The sequence below is a fragment of the Cynoglossus semilaevis genome, chromosome 10 (genome assembly GCF_000523025.1).
Source record: "Cynoglossus semilaevis isolate Cse_v1.0 chromosome 10, Cse_v1.0, whole genome shotgun sequence".
Taxonomy (NCBI): domain Eukaryota; kingdom Metazoa; phylum Chordata; class Actinopteri; order Pleuronectiformes; family Cynoglossidae; genus Cynoglossus; species Cynoglossus semilaevis.
Genome location: NC_024316.1, coordinates 18,255,504 through 18,271,729, shown reverse-complemented (window position 1 = coordinate 18,271,729; position 16,226 = coordinate 18,255,504). Strand labels below are relative to the sequence as shown.

General features: G+C 41.2%; 2 protein-coding genes across 4 annotated transcripts in view; both read right to left on the bottom strand.

Annotated features, from left to right (window-relative positions):
- Positions 1-273: 273 nt before the first annotated feature.
- uckl1a (uridine-cytidine kinase 1-like 1a) lies at positions 274-12,062 on the bottom strand. Of its 3 annotated transcripts, none has more exons than XM_008319269.3 (15): positions 11,811-12,062; positions 8,360-8,547; positions 7,994-8,100; positions 7,142-7,312; positions 6,479-6,550; positions 6,208-6,397; positions 5,978-6,039; positions 5,337-5,353; positions 5,027-5,125; positions 4,805-4,898; positions 4,115-4,177; positions 3,903-4,025; positions 3,607-3,714; positions 3,265-3,421; positions 274-2,440 (listed from the first exon to the last, which is right to left on the bottom strand). In XM_008319269.3, the coding sequence occupies exons 1-15, from the start codon at positions 11,897-11,899 to the stop codon at positions 2,358-2,360; spliced, it is 1,623 nt and encodes a 540-aa protein (XP_008317491.1). In that variant the 5' UTR covers positions 11,900-12,062; the 3' UTR covers positions 274-2,357. The 3 variants fall into 3 exon arrangements, with proteins under 3 accessions (XP_008317491.1, XP_024915126.1, XP_024915127.1); XM_025059358.1 differs by lacking the exon at positions 11,811-12,062 and adding an exon at positions 10,456-10,989; XM_025059359.1 differs by lacking the exons at positions 7,994-8,100; positions 11,811-12,062 and adding an exon at positions 10,456-10,989.
- Positions 12,063-12,698: 636 nt separating this feature from the next.
- Positions 12,699-16,226, bottom strand: part of samd10a (sterile alpha motif domain containing 10a) — a 7,827-nt gene continuing 4,299 nt past the window's right edge. Inside the window, exons 3-5 of the mRNA XM_017035963.2 lie at positions 13,861-14,029; positions 13,646-13,786; positions 12,699-13,081 (exon numbers count right to left, since the gene is read on the bottom strand). Coding sequence (XP_016891452.1) covers positions 13,059-13,081; positions 13,646-13,786; positions 13,861-14,029 — 333 coding nt within the window. The 3' untranslated portion in view covers positions 12,699-13,058. The remainder of the gene's footprint in view (positions 13,082-13,645; positions 13,787-13,860; positions 14,030-16,226) is intronic.

The following is a 16,226-nucleotide window of genomic DNA, read 5'->3' as shown; positions in this document are numbered from 1 at the left end:
ACTGTGGAGACAGTCCGCCCGGCCGACCGTCCTCACCCCTGTCTGTGGAGCGTTCTACCACAGCGCAGCCTGGAGGGCTACGGTCGAACTGACGTGTATCCATTAAAGTCATGTCTGCTCATCGGTCCATCAAACACTCTCTCCTCTCTCTGTACTTGTGTTAAAAAAAATTAAAAATAAAAACAAAAGAAGTTTTGACAAGAGATGGGACGCAAAGGTTCAAAAACGGAAAAAAACACACGATCTGAGGATTTCATCCGACCAAATACCGCCCCCTCCCGCCGCGCCCCCCCAGAAAACAATGTGACTATACTGTATGTTGATGCAACGTGTATGTACAATACAAAAGAGAAAGAATAATAATAAATATATCATCAGTGTCAATAAATCTATCTTTTTTCTAATATGTTCAACTGTGTTTTGGAATGACTTGTAACACCGGCTGCACCTGGGCTGCAAATGTAAACGAACCCCGTGTTCTGTTCCTTGTTTTCACGGCTCCCGTGTGTTTTTGGAAAACGCAGCTAAAAGTTAAATGTGGCAGCTAATGTTGTGTGTTTACTATCCAAACTACAGGGTCTTGTACTCCAACAGCGTGTCAGTTAAGTGCTCCGTGCAAAAGATTGTAATGTTTTCTATCAAAATTACTATTCATGAAATGTCAGTCAAGTTTATACTTTTGTAATAAAGTGGCACTTTAAAAAAAAAAAGAAAAAGAGAAAAGTATGTTTCATCTTAAGAGTCTGGGTTTTTTAAAGACGGAGGGAAACTAGAGTCGACGGGTGTTTTAACACTGATCTGATCCGAGCGCTGCCTGAACATCTGTTAGTCTAAAAATAAACTCATTAATAATAAAAGAAAAATAGGAGGGAAAAAAATAAATAATCGTCCAATGAATGCACTCTGAATTCACCAGCGTTTTACACAAACAATGATTTTAGATTTTTAAAAATGTTGTGGGTTCAACTCCCTGGAACATCAGGTAGCAGCACATCTGTGTGTGTGTGTGTGTGTGTGTGTGTGACAGTAGCCATGCTTCATCGTGTGTGTGTGTGTGTAACCGTCTGTGCGCCCGAGTGCTGAGGCCTGTGTCTGAGTGGCTTTGGAGGGAAAAGGGGGGGTGGGGCAGGGGTAGGGGTGAGGAGGGGGAGGAGGGTAAAAAAAAAAAATAGGTCACCCCGTAAAACAAAAAGCTTGCAGTCAACATCGTAAACGTCTGCTGATTTTTCATTGGCTGCCCTGTCTCCATGGTAACAGGTTAACCTTGAGGCAGTAGTCACATGGGCGAGCAAATCTTCTGCCGTCTTGGAGAATAGAGCGTGAGTGGCATGAAATGTACGATCACACTGTCGCTGAACGGGTGAGGGAGGGAGGAATAAAAATAAGAAGAATAAAAAAATATATAAGAATAAGGAGGATGAAGAAGATGACAGGACAGGAACCACATGGTTCTGACGGCCAATGAATTAACAGATGAACATTGTTGTCAAAAAGACAGGAGGAAATTCACACAGTCACAGACGACGTGTCGTTGACGAGAGGAGAACACCAAAAAACTCATCATCCTCTGGTAAAATCACAAAAATTCATTTTCATTTTTAAAGAAAAACCCCCCTCTATTTTCAGTTTTTACTTTTTTTTAATTTGGATAATACAAAAAATTAACTTGACTTTTTTCACAAAAAAACCCAACATAATTTCTGACATCAATTTTTTCCCACTGTAGTCAAATGACTTCTGTTAAAGACACACCGAGAGCCAAATGTGAGCAACACTGACCCCTTCAGGTTCAACAGTGCGTCAGAGTGTAGGGTTAGTTGGCCTGTGTGTGAACCTGAGAGACGAGGACCAGTGGTCATGTGACGGTCCAGCACATCACATCACTGTCATCGTTATGGCGGTGCGTTCACTGCTCCGCGGTGAAAACACGTCACCGTTTCTCCATCAGACGTGGAACTGAAGAGTGAACCTGAATTAAACAGCAGCTTTGTAGATTCACACCACGTTCACACCGACAGCGACTGTTAATGAGTTCGAGTTTTCAACACTACAGTCGTTTCCTGTTGTCACCTAACACCTAACAACCACCAACCTGCACAGGCTGGAAATAAATAAGGAGATAAAATAAAACATCCTGATTCTGTATAAATATAAGGAGATTTTCACAAACTGTTGATTAAATGCCATCGACAACAGTTCTATCTACCATAAGGGGGCGCTGCAGAAAAAAAGTTTTGGACCGCTGCCCCGACCTTGACCCGATCAATGCCGTGAAGTGAAAGGACTGCGTCTTTGAGGACGACACAAAAAAACAAACAAACCCGGTTCAGTTCGGTGACGTCACTCAGGTGTCGGCGTCAACACGACGGTTCTTCCTCGTCCTCCTCAACGCTCCAGCTGCTGAAGCCGTTAGTGCCGAAGTACCGGTCACCGAAGTCCCCTGAAATCACAGACAAGTGGAGGAGACTCAGAGAAAAAACAAACAAAAAAACCAACAGCAGCAGGAGACGGAGACTCACCGTCTTCACTGGAAAAGTTTTGTGTTTTTTACGCTATTATTTTCTGATCTGATTGTATCTGAAGTTTGTGAAATAAACCTAACGTTTACGTCACCACTGAGTGTCTGTTCGTTCACTGGTTACATCATTCGATCTGGTTTTATTTTTGCTCGTGGACATTTCTTGCTGTTGGACCCTGACAGATTCTTACTGTACTGTTTGTGAAAAAATAAAAAATTCTGCAGAGGCCACCGTAGAAGACGAGTGATGACGGGACTAAAATTAGAACCTGACGTGAAATCTGTCAACTTGAATCACAGAAGGGTTTTTTTTTTAAATCTTTTGTCTTCTGAATACTTTATTTTTCGTTTTCTTTCAAGCTCACATTAAAGACTGTTCACACTGAGGTCAACACGTTGGCTGAAAATATCTTTTTCGCTTGAAGTTGAAGTTCTACAGTACACAGTAGTACTGCAGTTCACAAATATAATGTCACAGCATGTTTTAATGAACTAAATTTAATCTGTGACGAAGATGAGACACAAACCAGGATTTTTTTAGCTAACATTCATCCAGAGGCCGCGGGACAAACCTGTCTGTACCGCCTGGATGTTCGCAGCAGGGGGAGCCAGCGCGCCCTCACAGCTGACCTGCGCCCACACAGGGACCTCAGCAGTCAGGGCTTTGTAATTGGCACAGAAAACGTGTTGTACGTGTACTGTGTGTACGTGTACTGTGTGTACGTGTACTGTGTGTAGTATCTCACCAATACCAGGGATCACGTGGAGAAAGTCGTCCAGACTCTGGTCCACGGCCGTGGTGATGATTTTCACTTTCGGAAAGGCGTAGGCCACAGAGTGGACGCCGAGCTCCGCCATCAGGAGGGACACCAACATGATCTTCTCCTCCTGTACCTCGTGATCCTGACACACACACACACACACACACACATAATCAATACTAACATCAGAAGGAGATTTAAAACTAGACCAGAAGAAACATGACTTTTGGATTAACCTGACTGACTGACTGACTGACTGACCGACTGACTGACCGACTGACTGACTGACTGACTGTAGAATAATGAGTGTCGTTAGACTCCACCCACCAGCAGGACCCGTACGGCCATCATGGCCGCGGCACCCGTGGACACCGTGCTGTCCATCAGGATGACGTGATCTTCACCGATGTCTTTGGGCAGACGCAGGTAGTGCAACTGGCAAGGCCGGAGAGGAGGAGACGTTGGAGCGTTACCATGGTTACACAATCAGAAAGGGTAGTTACCACGGATACACACATCATGTGGTAGAATAAAAAAAGAAGAGTAAAAAGACGTTTGTATCTTCTCTCAGATGGAGTTTTAAGAAGAATCGTTTTGTTCTTTAAAGATTCTGGTTCCGTCACCTCTGGTTCCCCGGAGTCCAGGTTGGTCTGGATGAGGATCTTGCCGATGCGAACGTCCTTGCAGACCGCCCTCAGAGCCGGCTCCATGGTCTCTCCTGCCCGCAGCACAGACACGCCGGTGATCTGTGGGGGACGAGCGAGCGGACATGAAGACCTGAGGACACGCTGACCTGACAGTGAAGGAGGCGCTGTTGAGCAAGAACGTGACTCACCCCCCTGCCGCTGTACGTGCGGCCCTGGTACTCGTGGCCTTGTGGCGTCTGAACCAAACACGTCTGTAACAGAGAGTCAAACACCAACAGTCTTCAGGATTACTAAAACTTCACAGTTGATGAAGGAAAAGTGGGGGGCGGGGACCCTCCTGGGGCTGTTTTGTAGGATTTGCAGTATTTTAAATAAAGTTTTTTTTTTTTTAAGTTTTGACATCAGAGATAATATTTCTAGTCACCAAAAAAAGAAATGCTGCAGAAAAAGTTTAGGGAACCACTGCAGTGCATAGGATGGATGAGGCAGATCTGTTGTTTAAAGCAAGGGTCCTCAACCTCAGGTCCACGGACCGGTACTGGTCCGTTGTTTATTTGTTACCGGGCTGCAGTGGGATGTACTTCAGTTTTACTCATTTACTTTCCTCATTCAAAGTTAATCTGGTAATATTTCAAAATAATATGTCATCCAGATACTAACAGAATAAAGAGTCTAAAAGATGTTTTTATTTTACCAGACTATTGGGAACTGAACTGAAGACATGAAAATGATATTTACAAAACAACAATTAAGCTTTGACCTGACGATGATGATTATTTTGTTGGTCTGGTCGACACAGTGTCTCTGTGTTGTCAGTATTTGATTAATTATTAATGAATAAAAACAAAAAACAAACTCATTTGATGTTGAATTTGTACCTGCGAAGGCAGAAATGTGAGCGCGTGTTCGATCAGCAGCCGCATTAATCTCTTTGAGTAGAAGATGAACTCATCTCTGCTGGTGTCTTTGTTCCTGTGGTGGAGCAGAGCAGTCGAGGAGTCACACGTTCACGCCTCGTTCGACGGCTTAATTATCAGGTTAATTTGACACACAGAGACAGACATNNNTATGTGTATATATATATATTTATATATCAGTACCTGATGATGGTGTGGAGGCCGCTGACCTGCGGCGTGCTCGCCAACACACTCAGTGTCTGTGGAAGTGTCTGAGTCTGTTGACCCGAGGCCAGGAGCGCCCTGGGAGGGACCACACGTTCATGTTAAAGGGTATAAAGTGGACCAAGACACGATGAGGACAAAAGAGGGACCGGGGAGGGGAGGAGGGGGCAATAAACTGAGACACAAAAAAAACAGACAAAATGAATAGATCAGGTTCACAGAGAGAGTGAGAGAGAGAGAGAGAGAGGGAGAGAGATATAAACAGTGAACGAGTATTTAGATGTAATACCTGACACTGAGCTCACGCTGCATAAACACAGAGAGAAAAAGAAAACAACAACAAGATGTTACACAATATATGTGTATATGTACATACACTTGTATATATATATTGCCTATATGTGTGCATATGTATATGTATATATAAATACATTATATTTGTACCTAAGTATATTTTGTACTGTGGGCTTGTGTGTGTACAGTATATGTATGTATAAAAATATTCACGTATGTCTGTCTGCACATACGTGGGTGTGTATATAAATATATGTTTACGTATATGTGTATATTCTATGTGTAGGTGTGTTGTATATGTACCAATGGATGTGTCTGTCTGTAAAAAATATATGTGTATGTATATATATATATGTATGTATATGAACTTGTGTATATTTGTACTTTTAAGGCTTCGTGTTCTTGGTCCTATTTCATATGAATCCTAAAAATGTAGATTAAAAACAACTTTTTTTTTTTCCAAAGGTGAAACAGACAAACCAGTATCTTTAACATACGGTGACTGGAATATTCTGTCTATTTGTAGCAGATACAGTCACTTTGCTGGAGTCAGTTCGGTTTTCTTTCTGTGTGTTACATCATTGGATCACACGGTGGCGCCCTCCTTTCTCTCGACAGTGAGGTCATTCCACTCACCTCCTCCAGCTGACTGTGAACGTGCTGAACTATGAGGTCGATGGCAACCATGTTCCCTCCACCTGAGGAAGAAAAAGACAGGAGCGAATACTGCTGGGTGTACTGCAGTAAATACTGCTGGGTGTAGTGCAGTAAACACTGCTGGGTGTACTGCAGTAAATACTGCTGGGTGTACTGCAATAAATACTGCTGTGTGTACTGCAGTGAAGCAGGACGTCTGGATGTCTCACCTCTGGGCACCACGATATCCGCCAGCCTCATGGTTGGCTCGATGTACCGCTCGAAGGCCGGCTTCACGAACTTGTTGTACTGCTTGATGACGCCCTCGATGTCTCGCCCTCGCTCCGTGATGTCTCTGCGCAGCCGGCGGACCAGCCTGATGTCGGAGTCCGTGTCCACGAAGATCTTCATGTCCAGGAGCTTCAGGAGGAAGAACAAATGTTCAATACCATGGAGGAGCTGCTGAAACAGTACCAGGTGATTCCACAAGAGGGAGCTCACCTGAAGGAGCTGTTTGTCTGCAAACGACATAATGCCCTCAAATATAATCACACTGGCTCCGTACAGGTTCTTCTGCAAAAAGAAAAAAAAGAAAGAAATGCTTCAACAATCAGTCACCTTTGAGACATTTGATTGAAAATGCAAAAAAAAAAAAAAAGAAAGAAATGCTGCTTCAACAATCAGTCACCTTTGACACATTTGATGTGAAATTTTTTTTTTTCTATAAGACATACAGGTGGAATTGGACAAGAAAGCAGCGTTTGGACATGAGCAGCCTATCTGCTGATGGCCTACGCCACCTACAGGACAGAGTTTTCAGTTGCAGGCGAGTGCAAATAAAGACCATAACTGGAAAATCTAAAGTTTAAAACTGGACTAAATCACCGCTGGTGTTCAGGCAGCCTGAGGACTAGTGATAAGAGGTGACGGGAGGTTTGCTGGTTCAAATCCCACATTGTGGGAAATAAACCTCTTTCCCACAATGTGTGTAAATAACAACAGATTTATGACTTGTTATTAGAGCAACAACTTCCAGCAGCTGACACTCTGCTCATGAGTGAAACACTTCATATCGTATTCATTTTCGCATATTAATTATCGCCGTGAGGATGCTAATTCTGCCGGTGTATAAATCTCCACCCGTGGTAGCGGTGACAGACTCACCCAGTCTTTGTGTCTCCCGTGCGTCGTGAAGTCATACACTGGGATCTTCACACTTCTGCCCTGCTTCAGCTTCTTTAAAGTCGCGACCAGCAGCTCAAAGTCAAAGGCTGCAGGATGATCAAAGTTGTAGTCGTTACTCGCTGCCAGGACCTGCTCCTCAGGAGATAAAACCTGTCACACACACACACAGACACACACACCAGAGAGTAATATTCAGATTCACAGGAACGTTGGTGATAAAACACATGCCTTCTTATTCTTTCATGAGTTATTTATATATTTAAAATGACTCTTTTCATTTTTTTCATCCCAGTGTTTTTCAACCTAGGGGGCAGGACCCTTAGTGGGGTGGTCTGAAATATCTGGTAATAAAAAAAAGAGAAAATATTTTTCAACTAAATATTCTTTTTAAAATCATAATTAAAAACACACAGCCTTAAACATGTGTGTTCTTTCAGTTTCATGAATATAATTTGAGTTCAAATAAAATCACGTATTATTACCAAATGCCTCTGGGGTGACACGGAATTCATGACGTCAAAACGGGGTCACAGGACCACTGCCTGTGAGATTTTAACCAGCAACCTTTGTTTACACACCAGGGTCTGCACTTTTGTTTTTATACACAGATATGAAAATCAAACTATTTTAATTTCAAATGAACCAAACTATTCAATCATCCATTCGTTTGTGACAGAAAAGAAAAAGTTTTACTGAGTCGCTCTGATGAAAGAGTTTTTTTTTTTAATCCTGGAATGATTATTTAGTAAAATAACATTTATTCTGACAATGATGTAAAAAAAAAAAAAAAAAAAGAACACCAACCATGTTGTACTCTTACTACTTTCCCACCTTGTAAAAAGAGTCCATGGACAACAGCACCACCCACGGCACATCCAGAGCCTCAATAATCTTATTTGCTACGGTGGTCTTTCCTGAGGCGCTGCCCCCACACAGCCCTGTAGAGCCAAACCATTCAAAGAGCCATTATGTGTGCTTTTCAGAGTGGAGCTAATGCTGCCTGGTTGGTATGCATGTGTGACTGCGGTGACGTGGTTATTGGTAAGAATGGAGGAATGAAAAAAAAAAACAAGAACAGAGGCTGAAGCCTGAGGCCACAGATCGACATGGAGAAAAGGTGAGTGACAGGAGCAGAACAGTCTGGAACATCATCATCATCATCATCATCATCATCATCACTGTGTTAGAGTGTCGTACCGATGACAAAGGCCTCTTTGGGCTGAGCGCCGTGCTCGTCATACCAGGGGGGTCGACCGGCCGTGTAGATGGTGCGTGTGCCTGTGCGGAGCAGAGGAGGCTCGGATTTACTCAGTGAGGTAGTGCTCCTGCGGCGAGGGGCCCCGGAGGGGGGCAAAAGCCGGTCCAGTGAGTCCTCGCCACTCCCACTGCAAAACAGCATCAACAGGAGGACAGGTCACAACCTGAAGAACCACAAACACCTCACATGGCCCCGCCCACCATTCAAAGAGAGAGAGAGAGAACAGAAGGAAATGTCTGGAAGGTATTTAAAAATGGCCGACTTCTCACGGATACCACAAATATTGAACTTGAGTCTCAAAGATTTAGGAAGTGTTTTCTGCAGCGCCCCCTTTTTGCCTGCCCACACTCCAACTCATTCACTGCTGTTGATTCAAATCTCCGCTTCAAATCACTACATTTTCCTGACTGTGACAAGCTCCACGCCCCCCAGTTTTAGATCCCTCAAGAAATCCCTTCGGTAAATGAAGTCAAACAAAATCTTGGTACAGACACCAGCGTTAACGTTAGCTACAACAGTCCTGGTACAGACACCAGAGCTAACGTTAGCTACAGCAGTCGAAGCACAAATAAAGACTCCCTGTAACGTAACATAATGAAGCCACTCACACAGAGTACACAACAACTACAGTACAATCAAGTACAAATGACTGTTTACATATTCATGTGATGTAGTTTTAAAAGTGTTTGTGCAGTCCAAACACCTAACTGGGGGCCAATCAGCACACTGGGATGAGTTTCATGCACTGCACAAATTTAATTTTTTATGCTGCACCATCTGTCCTGAAAATATTTTTTGTCCAATCAGAGAGTGCTGTGAAGAGCCCAGTGGGTGATGATTGTGTGGTTAGAACTCTCGTTCACTGTTGTTTAACACAGAGATTTCTAACCATTTCTGATGTTTATTTTACTACATGACAGATCAAATCGTCTCAGGTCATCGTGGAAACAAAAATCATTTGTTGGGCACGAAACAAACCATTTCACTGCTGTGCATTGGCATCAGTCGTGTTCATCCTCTTCAGTATCATTGAAGAGGCAAGTGTCAACTTTTAGTATTTTTTTTACTGGGATTGTAACTAACAAAAACTTTCATAGAAGGTTCATTGTCACTTGCATGATCCATCAACCTAAAAAAAAACTATAAATATAAAACCTTAGTTTAAAAAAAACCTGAGATGACAATGTCTGAAAATATCATGTATCCATCCACAAATGAAAAAAAAAAGTTCCAGTTTGGTACACTTTGATTAGGATTGCAACCAAAGAATTAATAAAAAGTTTCCATATGAAACTGAAATAAAAGACTTTCTAAGTGAGCTGTTACGAACACTAAAGCTAACGTTAGCTACAGCAGACCTGATATAAACACCTGAGCTAACGTTAGCTACAACAGACCTGGTACAAATACCTGAGCTAATGCTAGGTACAACAATCCTGCTACAGACAATAGTCTAGATGACAGGGTTCAGAGACCATGAAAAAGACTTTCAAATGTTGTATACAATATCTGTATTTGTACTGCATGTTTGTAGTAATCTGTGAATGTAGATTTTGGCTGAAAAGTAATCCTTTCATTTTGTTTTGGTTTAGCAGTAAGTTTATTAATCAATTCAGTCATATTTGTAAATCTTTCAGTATTGTGTCAGACATTTTTTCTATAAAAATATATTAACATTTTTAACCAATCTACACTGTATTACTCTAATTATGCTAATGCTAAAACATAAAATCCAAGGTTAGACAGAAGACTACTGACGCAGTTTTAAAAATATTTTCTTCGGCGGTGTTGAACCTCAGAACAACACCAGCCTTTTGGGATTCAGCACAAATTAAACAAAACAAAACCCCCAACAGCTGAACTACATTCTGCACTTCCTGTGACCTCACAACAATCCCTGTTTATCCTCTATTTATGGCTCGTGCTCTCACACATTCGAGGTGTGTGTGTTTGTGTGTGAGCTGTGTGACAAACAAACACTGGCACCCTGCCTGTTCTGAGAGGAAAAACAACAGCACACATGGTCAGAGCTTACCTGCAGTTGGACCTCAGGGACCAGCAGCCAGAGATTCTGGCTCCGGTGCAGTCCAGCAGAGTCATATCTGCCTCAGACAACAGCCTTCTACCGTCCAACTCTCCTGACTCCATCACTAACAACAACGTCATCCAAACAACAGCCCTCAGGAGACAACTCTATTACACCTGCTCTGCGCACAAAAGAGTCAGAAAATAAATATGACAAGTCACGTCTTTTTACCCCCGCGTGTCCTCGTCCCTCACTGTCCACCTCTCTGTGTGTGTGTTGTGGGACAGACACTAAGAGGATCACTGGTAACGCTGGAGGCAGAGAGCTGCTCATAAATAGACACTTATGTAACCAAGACCAGGAAGACAGGAAGGACCAGTGAACATACAGATAGATACATACATAAGAGAACAACACACACACACACACACACACACACACTTATATTCATATTAGAAAAGACACAATTCAAAATAAAAGTTTAACGGTGGTTCAGGCAGAATCACAGATTAACTACGTGTTTAGATCTAGACTAATTAATAAAACGTCTTGTAATAACTTGTGCAAAACAATTAGGCTATTGTTATTGGGTTACTCCTCTTGACACCACAAATCTGCCTGGGATTTCAACCAGCAACCTCCCAGGACAGCATCTTTAACTTATAGGCCATGGGAATAGGCAATAAAATGTATTATTAGTAAAATGTATTATTATTATTAATAATAATATGAGCAGTGATAACTTATATCATCATTTTATGTTCATTATAATGTAATGTATGTAGAATGAACACATATTTACTCTTACGTCATCACAGCATATCTCACGTTTGATGCCACGTTTCTGACAGATGCCATTCATCCAAAGAATTCTGCCACCAACATAAATATATGAAACATAAAATAGAAATATATACAATAACATAAAAAACAACAAAATAAAATATAAATATATGTTCATACATAAATACACACACATATATATTTCATAAACAATATATATAATCACAATCAATATGTAGGCTATATTATCTAACATGTTATGTATAATCGTTGTTATGTAAAGAATGTAATTTCTAAAAGGGCTTAAAGTCGGTGAATTCAAATGGAGCTTGTAGATGTGTTTATCACGTGACCATAACAAAGTTAAAATAAATTAAAGTTACTGTTTTATAGCTTTTTCTTATGAACGTCATGTGTTTTGAAGCAGTTTGAAGGACGTCTCTGTGTAAGGCTATACGTACAGCATCTTTACGCTGTCGCCATAGGACGACTGTGTAAATAAAACTACAAAAAAAATAAAAGAGCGCCAAAATAAAACGAACGAAAACATTTAGACACAGCTTTGTCGACGTTTCGTGTACCTGTCCGAGAGGGACGACAAGATTTTAGAGCATTCCGAGTCAGTGGAGATGCTGTGACCTCGGAGGCGGCGGCGAGCGGTTGTAGCCATGGATGACTCCTGTAGACTCCGCTGTGGGATTCTGGGTAATGAAGTCCTCTACCGCCAACCTGTATACAGCGCACCTACGTTTGTGTCATTAGATTAAAATCCAGCGCCTTATTTTCTCTTCTTTTTTCAAAATAAAAGGAACAAAATAAAGTCGATGTTGCTTTTTTTTTACTGTTAAACACAAAATAAAGTCGATGTTGCTTTTTTTTACTGTTAAATAAAATTAGGGCAAAAGTTCCATTTTACACGGTACTATTTTAACAACATCTTCAGCCCCGCTGTTAGCTAGCCACTGTTAAAGCCCTCGTGTTGGAACCGAAAAGTTAGCTTTGAATGTACCCTTTTCAATATCGAATATATAAGCTACAACTCTGAAATGACAATTAACGAGTTAGTTTACCTTCGATTTTTAAAAAAAAATAACACATAGAGGCCAATTCTAACAGCACGGGTATGAAAACGGGAATGTTGTCGTACCCATTCCTTTCAAAATAAAATACGCGACCGAGCCGCGGTAGTCCTGCAATGAAAACGAGTTAGCATATGTTACATATTTAAATAAAAACACATAAACCAGTATGATTATATTTTTTAAATAAAATAATTACACATAAATGTTCCTAAAACTGTGTTTTTATCTCTATATCTCTCCAAAAACTCTCTATATATTTTAATTCTATTTTTACATACTTTACCTGGTTTTGAAGTGAAAAATCACGTGATCAAAAAAACCTCCAGCTCTTCACACGCGAGTCTTGCTTGAAGAGTGAAGATACATTTCTAACCTCAACATCAGAAGTTTTTTTTATATAATTATCCTTTATTAATTTTTAAACAGTTAAAATGATTAAAGGAAATGAGGCAGAGAGTAAGAATGGATCAGTTACTGAATCACAGAGAAAAATCAATATGCTGAAAAAACAGATTGTCCTGGTGCTTTTTTTTCTTCTTCACAGTTCATGGTCAGTCCATTAAAAACGTATTTAGTTTTTTTTTATCATTGAGCAGATGTCCAGGTTTCTAGGTTTCCTACCAAAACTCAGGATATCACTGTGAGGGTTTCCCTCCACCCACTGGATGTGTCTGACATACGAGTCTTTTGATCACGTTTCCCATAATTCCACGGCACTTTCCCACTTCTCCCAGAGACCCTAACGAGCTACGATATCCGTCCAAAGGAACCTGAAAAAGAATGAAACACTGAAACTGAGTAAAATATTTATATACACGTCACACAAGGGAGTCACAACAAAGTCACTTCAATCCTCTGCCGAGACATGAATGGATTCACATCGACGAGGTTTGAAAAAAACGGCTGCTTTTTGACAAGACAGGAAAGTGATAAACACTGAAATAACTTGAGATCTCAATCCAATTTTCAACCTTAGTTTAGAGGTAAATAAGAAGTCAGAACGAAATCCTTATCCTAAGAGGAGAATAGTCATAATGTGAGTTGTTTTTATTTGTGTTTTCAAATTGTCATTTTCACCCTCAGACTGACATATACATAAAACTCTCATCTTTAGACGTATCATCGACACATTATTTTTGAACCAGACGGCGCCAGACAACCCCTTGTAGCCTGGAGCTTCGTATTAACTGCACTGTGTCAGACGTGGTAATGCTATCAATCTTAAAAATCTCAATCCAAACCTCACTGTGAATATTTGAACAGTGTGTCATGAAGCAAGGTTTGGAAGAGAGCAACAAGAACACACACACACACACACACACACCCAGCCATACCTCTGCTGAGCAGCTGCAGGTTGCGTCCTTCCTCCTGTACCTGGAGCTGCAGCACCTGTTGCAGCAGCTCCTGTCTGAACGTCTCCTGCACCAGGCCCATCCTCTCCAGCTTCTCCCCATTGAGACGCAGCAGTGCCCGGCCTGTGAAGACACACCTTTGAAGATCCAACTCTAACGGAGGATTTTGTGAATGTGTTGACAGAGTAAACACTGACCTGTGATGGCGTGGTGGGAGAACACCTCCACGTAGGTCAGGTAGTTGTGAGGACAGTGTTTCTTCAGCCATTTGCAAACATCTTGTTGCGACCAAAGCACAACTGGACGGATCAGGCTGGGCTGGGTGGGGCTTGTGTTGTATATCCCATAATTGTCACTGCAGCGGTACTGTGAAAAGATGCAGAAATAAAACTATTATTTGAATGTATTGAAGGAGTGGTTTCTCTTTTTAGCATCTTGTGTGGAGGATGAGCAGCAGCGACGGCAGGTCAATAAAGTTATTCCTAATGAAACCACATGACATCCATGGACCTCAGGCTCTGAGCTAATCTTGTGCTTCAGTCCATGTAGTGGACAACAGTCGCGTTGTTTAATCTCAACGGCTGACCTACTGACCTACATGGACATGAGAGCTTCTACAACCAGACCCTGGGGTTTGATGTCTGACATTAATGGACGGTGATCCTGTTCTTCTCGCAGACAAACGTCAAAAACAATGACATCTTTAAGATGAAAAAAACTTTTTGATTTTTCATCTTTTATTTATAATTCTTATAAATATTTAAATATTTCATATTTTTATTTAGCAAAATAAAAGACAGAAGTTTGATTTGTGACAGAAGTATAACAGCAAAGTCAGTAGTGAAACCTGCTATGATGTATGGTTTAGAGCAGGAGTGTCAAACATAAGGCTAATGGGCCAAAACCGGCCCACTACGGGGTTCAATCTGGCCCACTTCATGAGTAAGTAAAAAAAAAAAAGCACAAATACTCCATATTCATTATGTTTTGTAAAATTATATTTAATTAAATATGAATATTTTCTAACATACTAGAAGAGGTCTTCACTGGGAGTGACCAGGACGGTCGAGCAGATCAGAGGGACAGTTACGGTGGAGATGGTTTGGAGAAAAAGTTAGAGAGAGTTAGAAAGTTAGAGAGGTGAAGGAAGGATGAGGACGAGCGAGCAGGTGGCGGCAGCACAAATAAAACAGCCTGGGGGCAAATGTGTTTCTGAGATCTGACTCTTAAATCATGAAGCCTACATGGGAGGGAGCAGCGTGTTGGTCCAATCAAACGAAGCCTTTGATAAGTCAGTTACATATTAAAAATTTAACAAGTGCAAGTTTTTTTTTTTAATTCATATTTCAGCAGATGGAAAAAGTGGGGCGCTTTAAAAAGCTGTCAAGAGCTCCTTTAGAACTGGTGGGGGCAACAAGGAGCAACGTTTACTGCTGAGATATTCTGTGTGATTAAGATGGGATATTATGTAAAGCAGAGCTGGGGAATGTTTCTCCCCCACAGTATTTTATGAAGTATGCAGTACTTCACCTCGGAGGTCATTCTGCAGAATGTACCCTTTTTTTTGGAATATTGGAACATAAACAGAAAAACAATCAACTAACGTGTTTATAGGAGGAAAAAACATGAAGAATATATTTCTCTTCTGTTCATTATTCATAAATAGTTGATGAAAATAAAAATGCCTTATAGATAAAAAAAATAAATTAAATTTAAATAAAAAAAAATCAGTTTTTTACAGCTCAGTGTTTTTCAACCTGTCCAGATAATTATCTCCTAATGTTGCAATTAATGCTTATTGTTATCATTAACATCCCATGGACGGATGGACACCTAGATAAAATTACAAAACTTGAATGAACTCAATTAATAAAAGTTACATTAGAAACAGTGGACAGGACTTGAACAACTTCCGCTGCACCACCGCCTCCACACACTCAGCACTGACTAAGTCCAGGTCCCTGATGACTAAAATAAACCGACCGTTATATGAAGCGCATCCAAGAGGATTAAGACCAACAAACAAAGCAGTGAATAAACCTCTGTTCTCGGCCCCAGTGTCAGACGTGACTGTAACCTGTATAGACCGTCCCGGAGTGAAGACTGTATGTGAAGAACACACAGAGCCCTGTGACCAGATGATACCCAGATATTAGATTTACACATTCAATATCAGCTGAATGATTGGACTTTAAGTTGGACTCGGTCACCACTGACACAAACCCGTGGTTCACAAACACACAGCGGTGCTTCAGCAGAGCAACACTTTTTGGACCTGTTCTATTTTAGGGTCACGCTGCAGGGGACGACGTCCTCTCTACGACACTTGCATCAGTGAGCGATGACCGGCCTCATTCACTAGACCATGAACGTTGTCTCTCATCTTTTCTGTACAGACGAGTCAGTCCATGCCAAGGTCTCGTCTTCATTTCTAACCTCAGAAAACATTAGGATGATGACATCGGGGTCTAAAAGTGTCCCCAAACCACGGTCCGCAGATAATTTTGTACTGGGCCACAGCGTACTTTATTGTTACTAAAATAATCTGGGAATATTTTTTTTT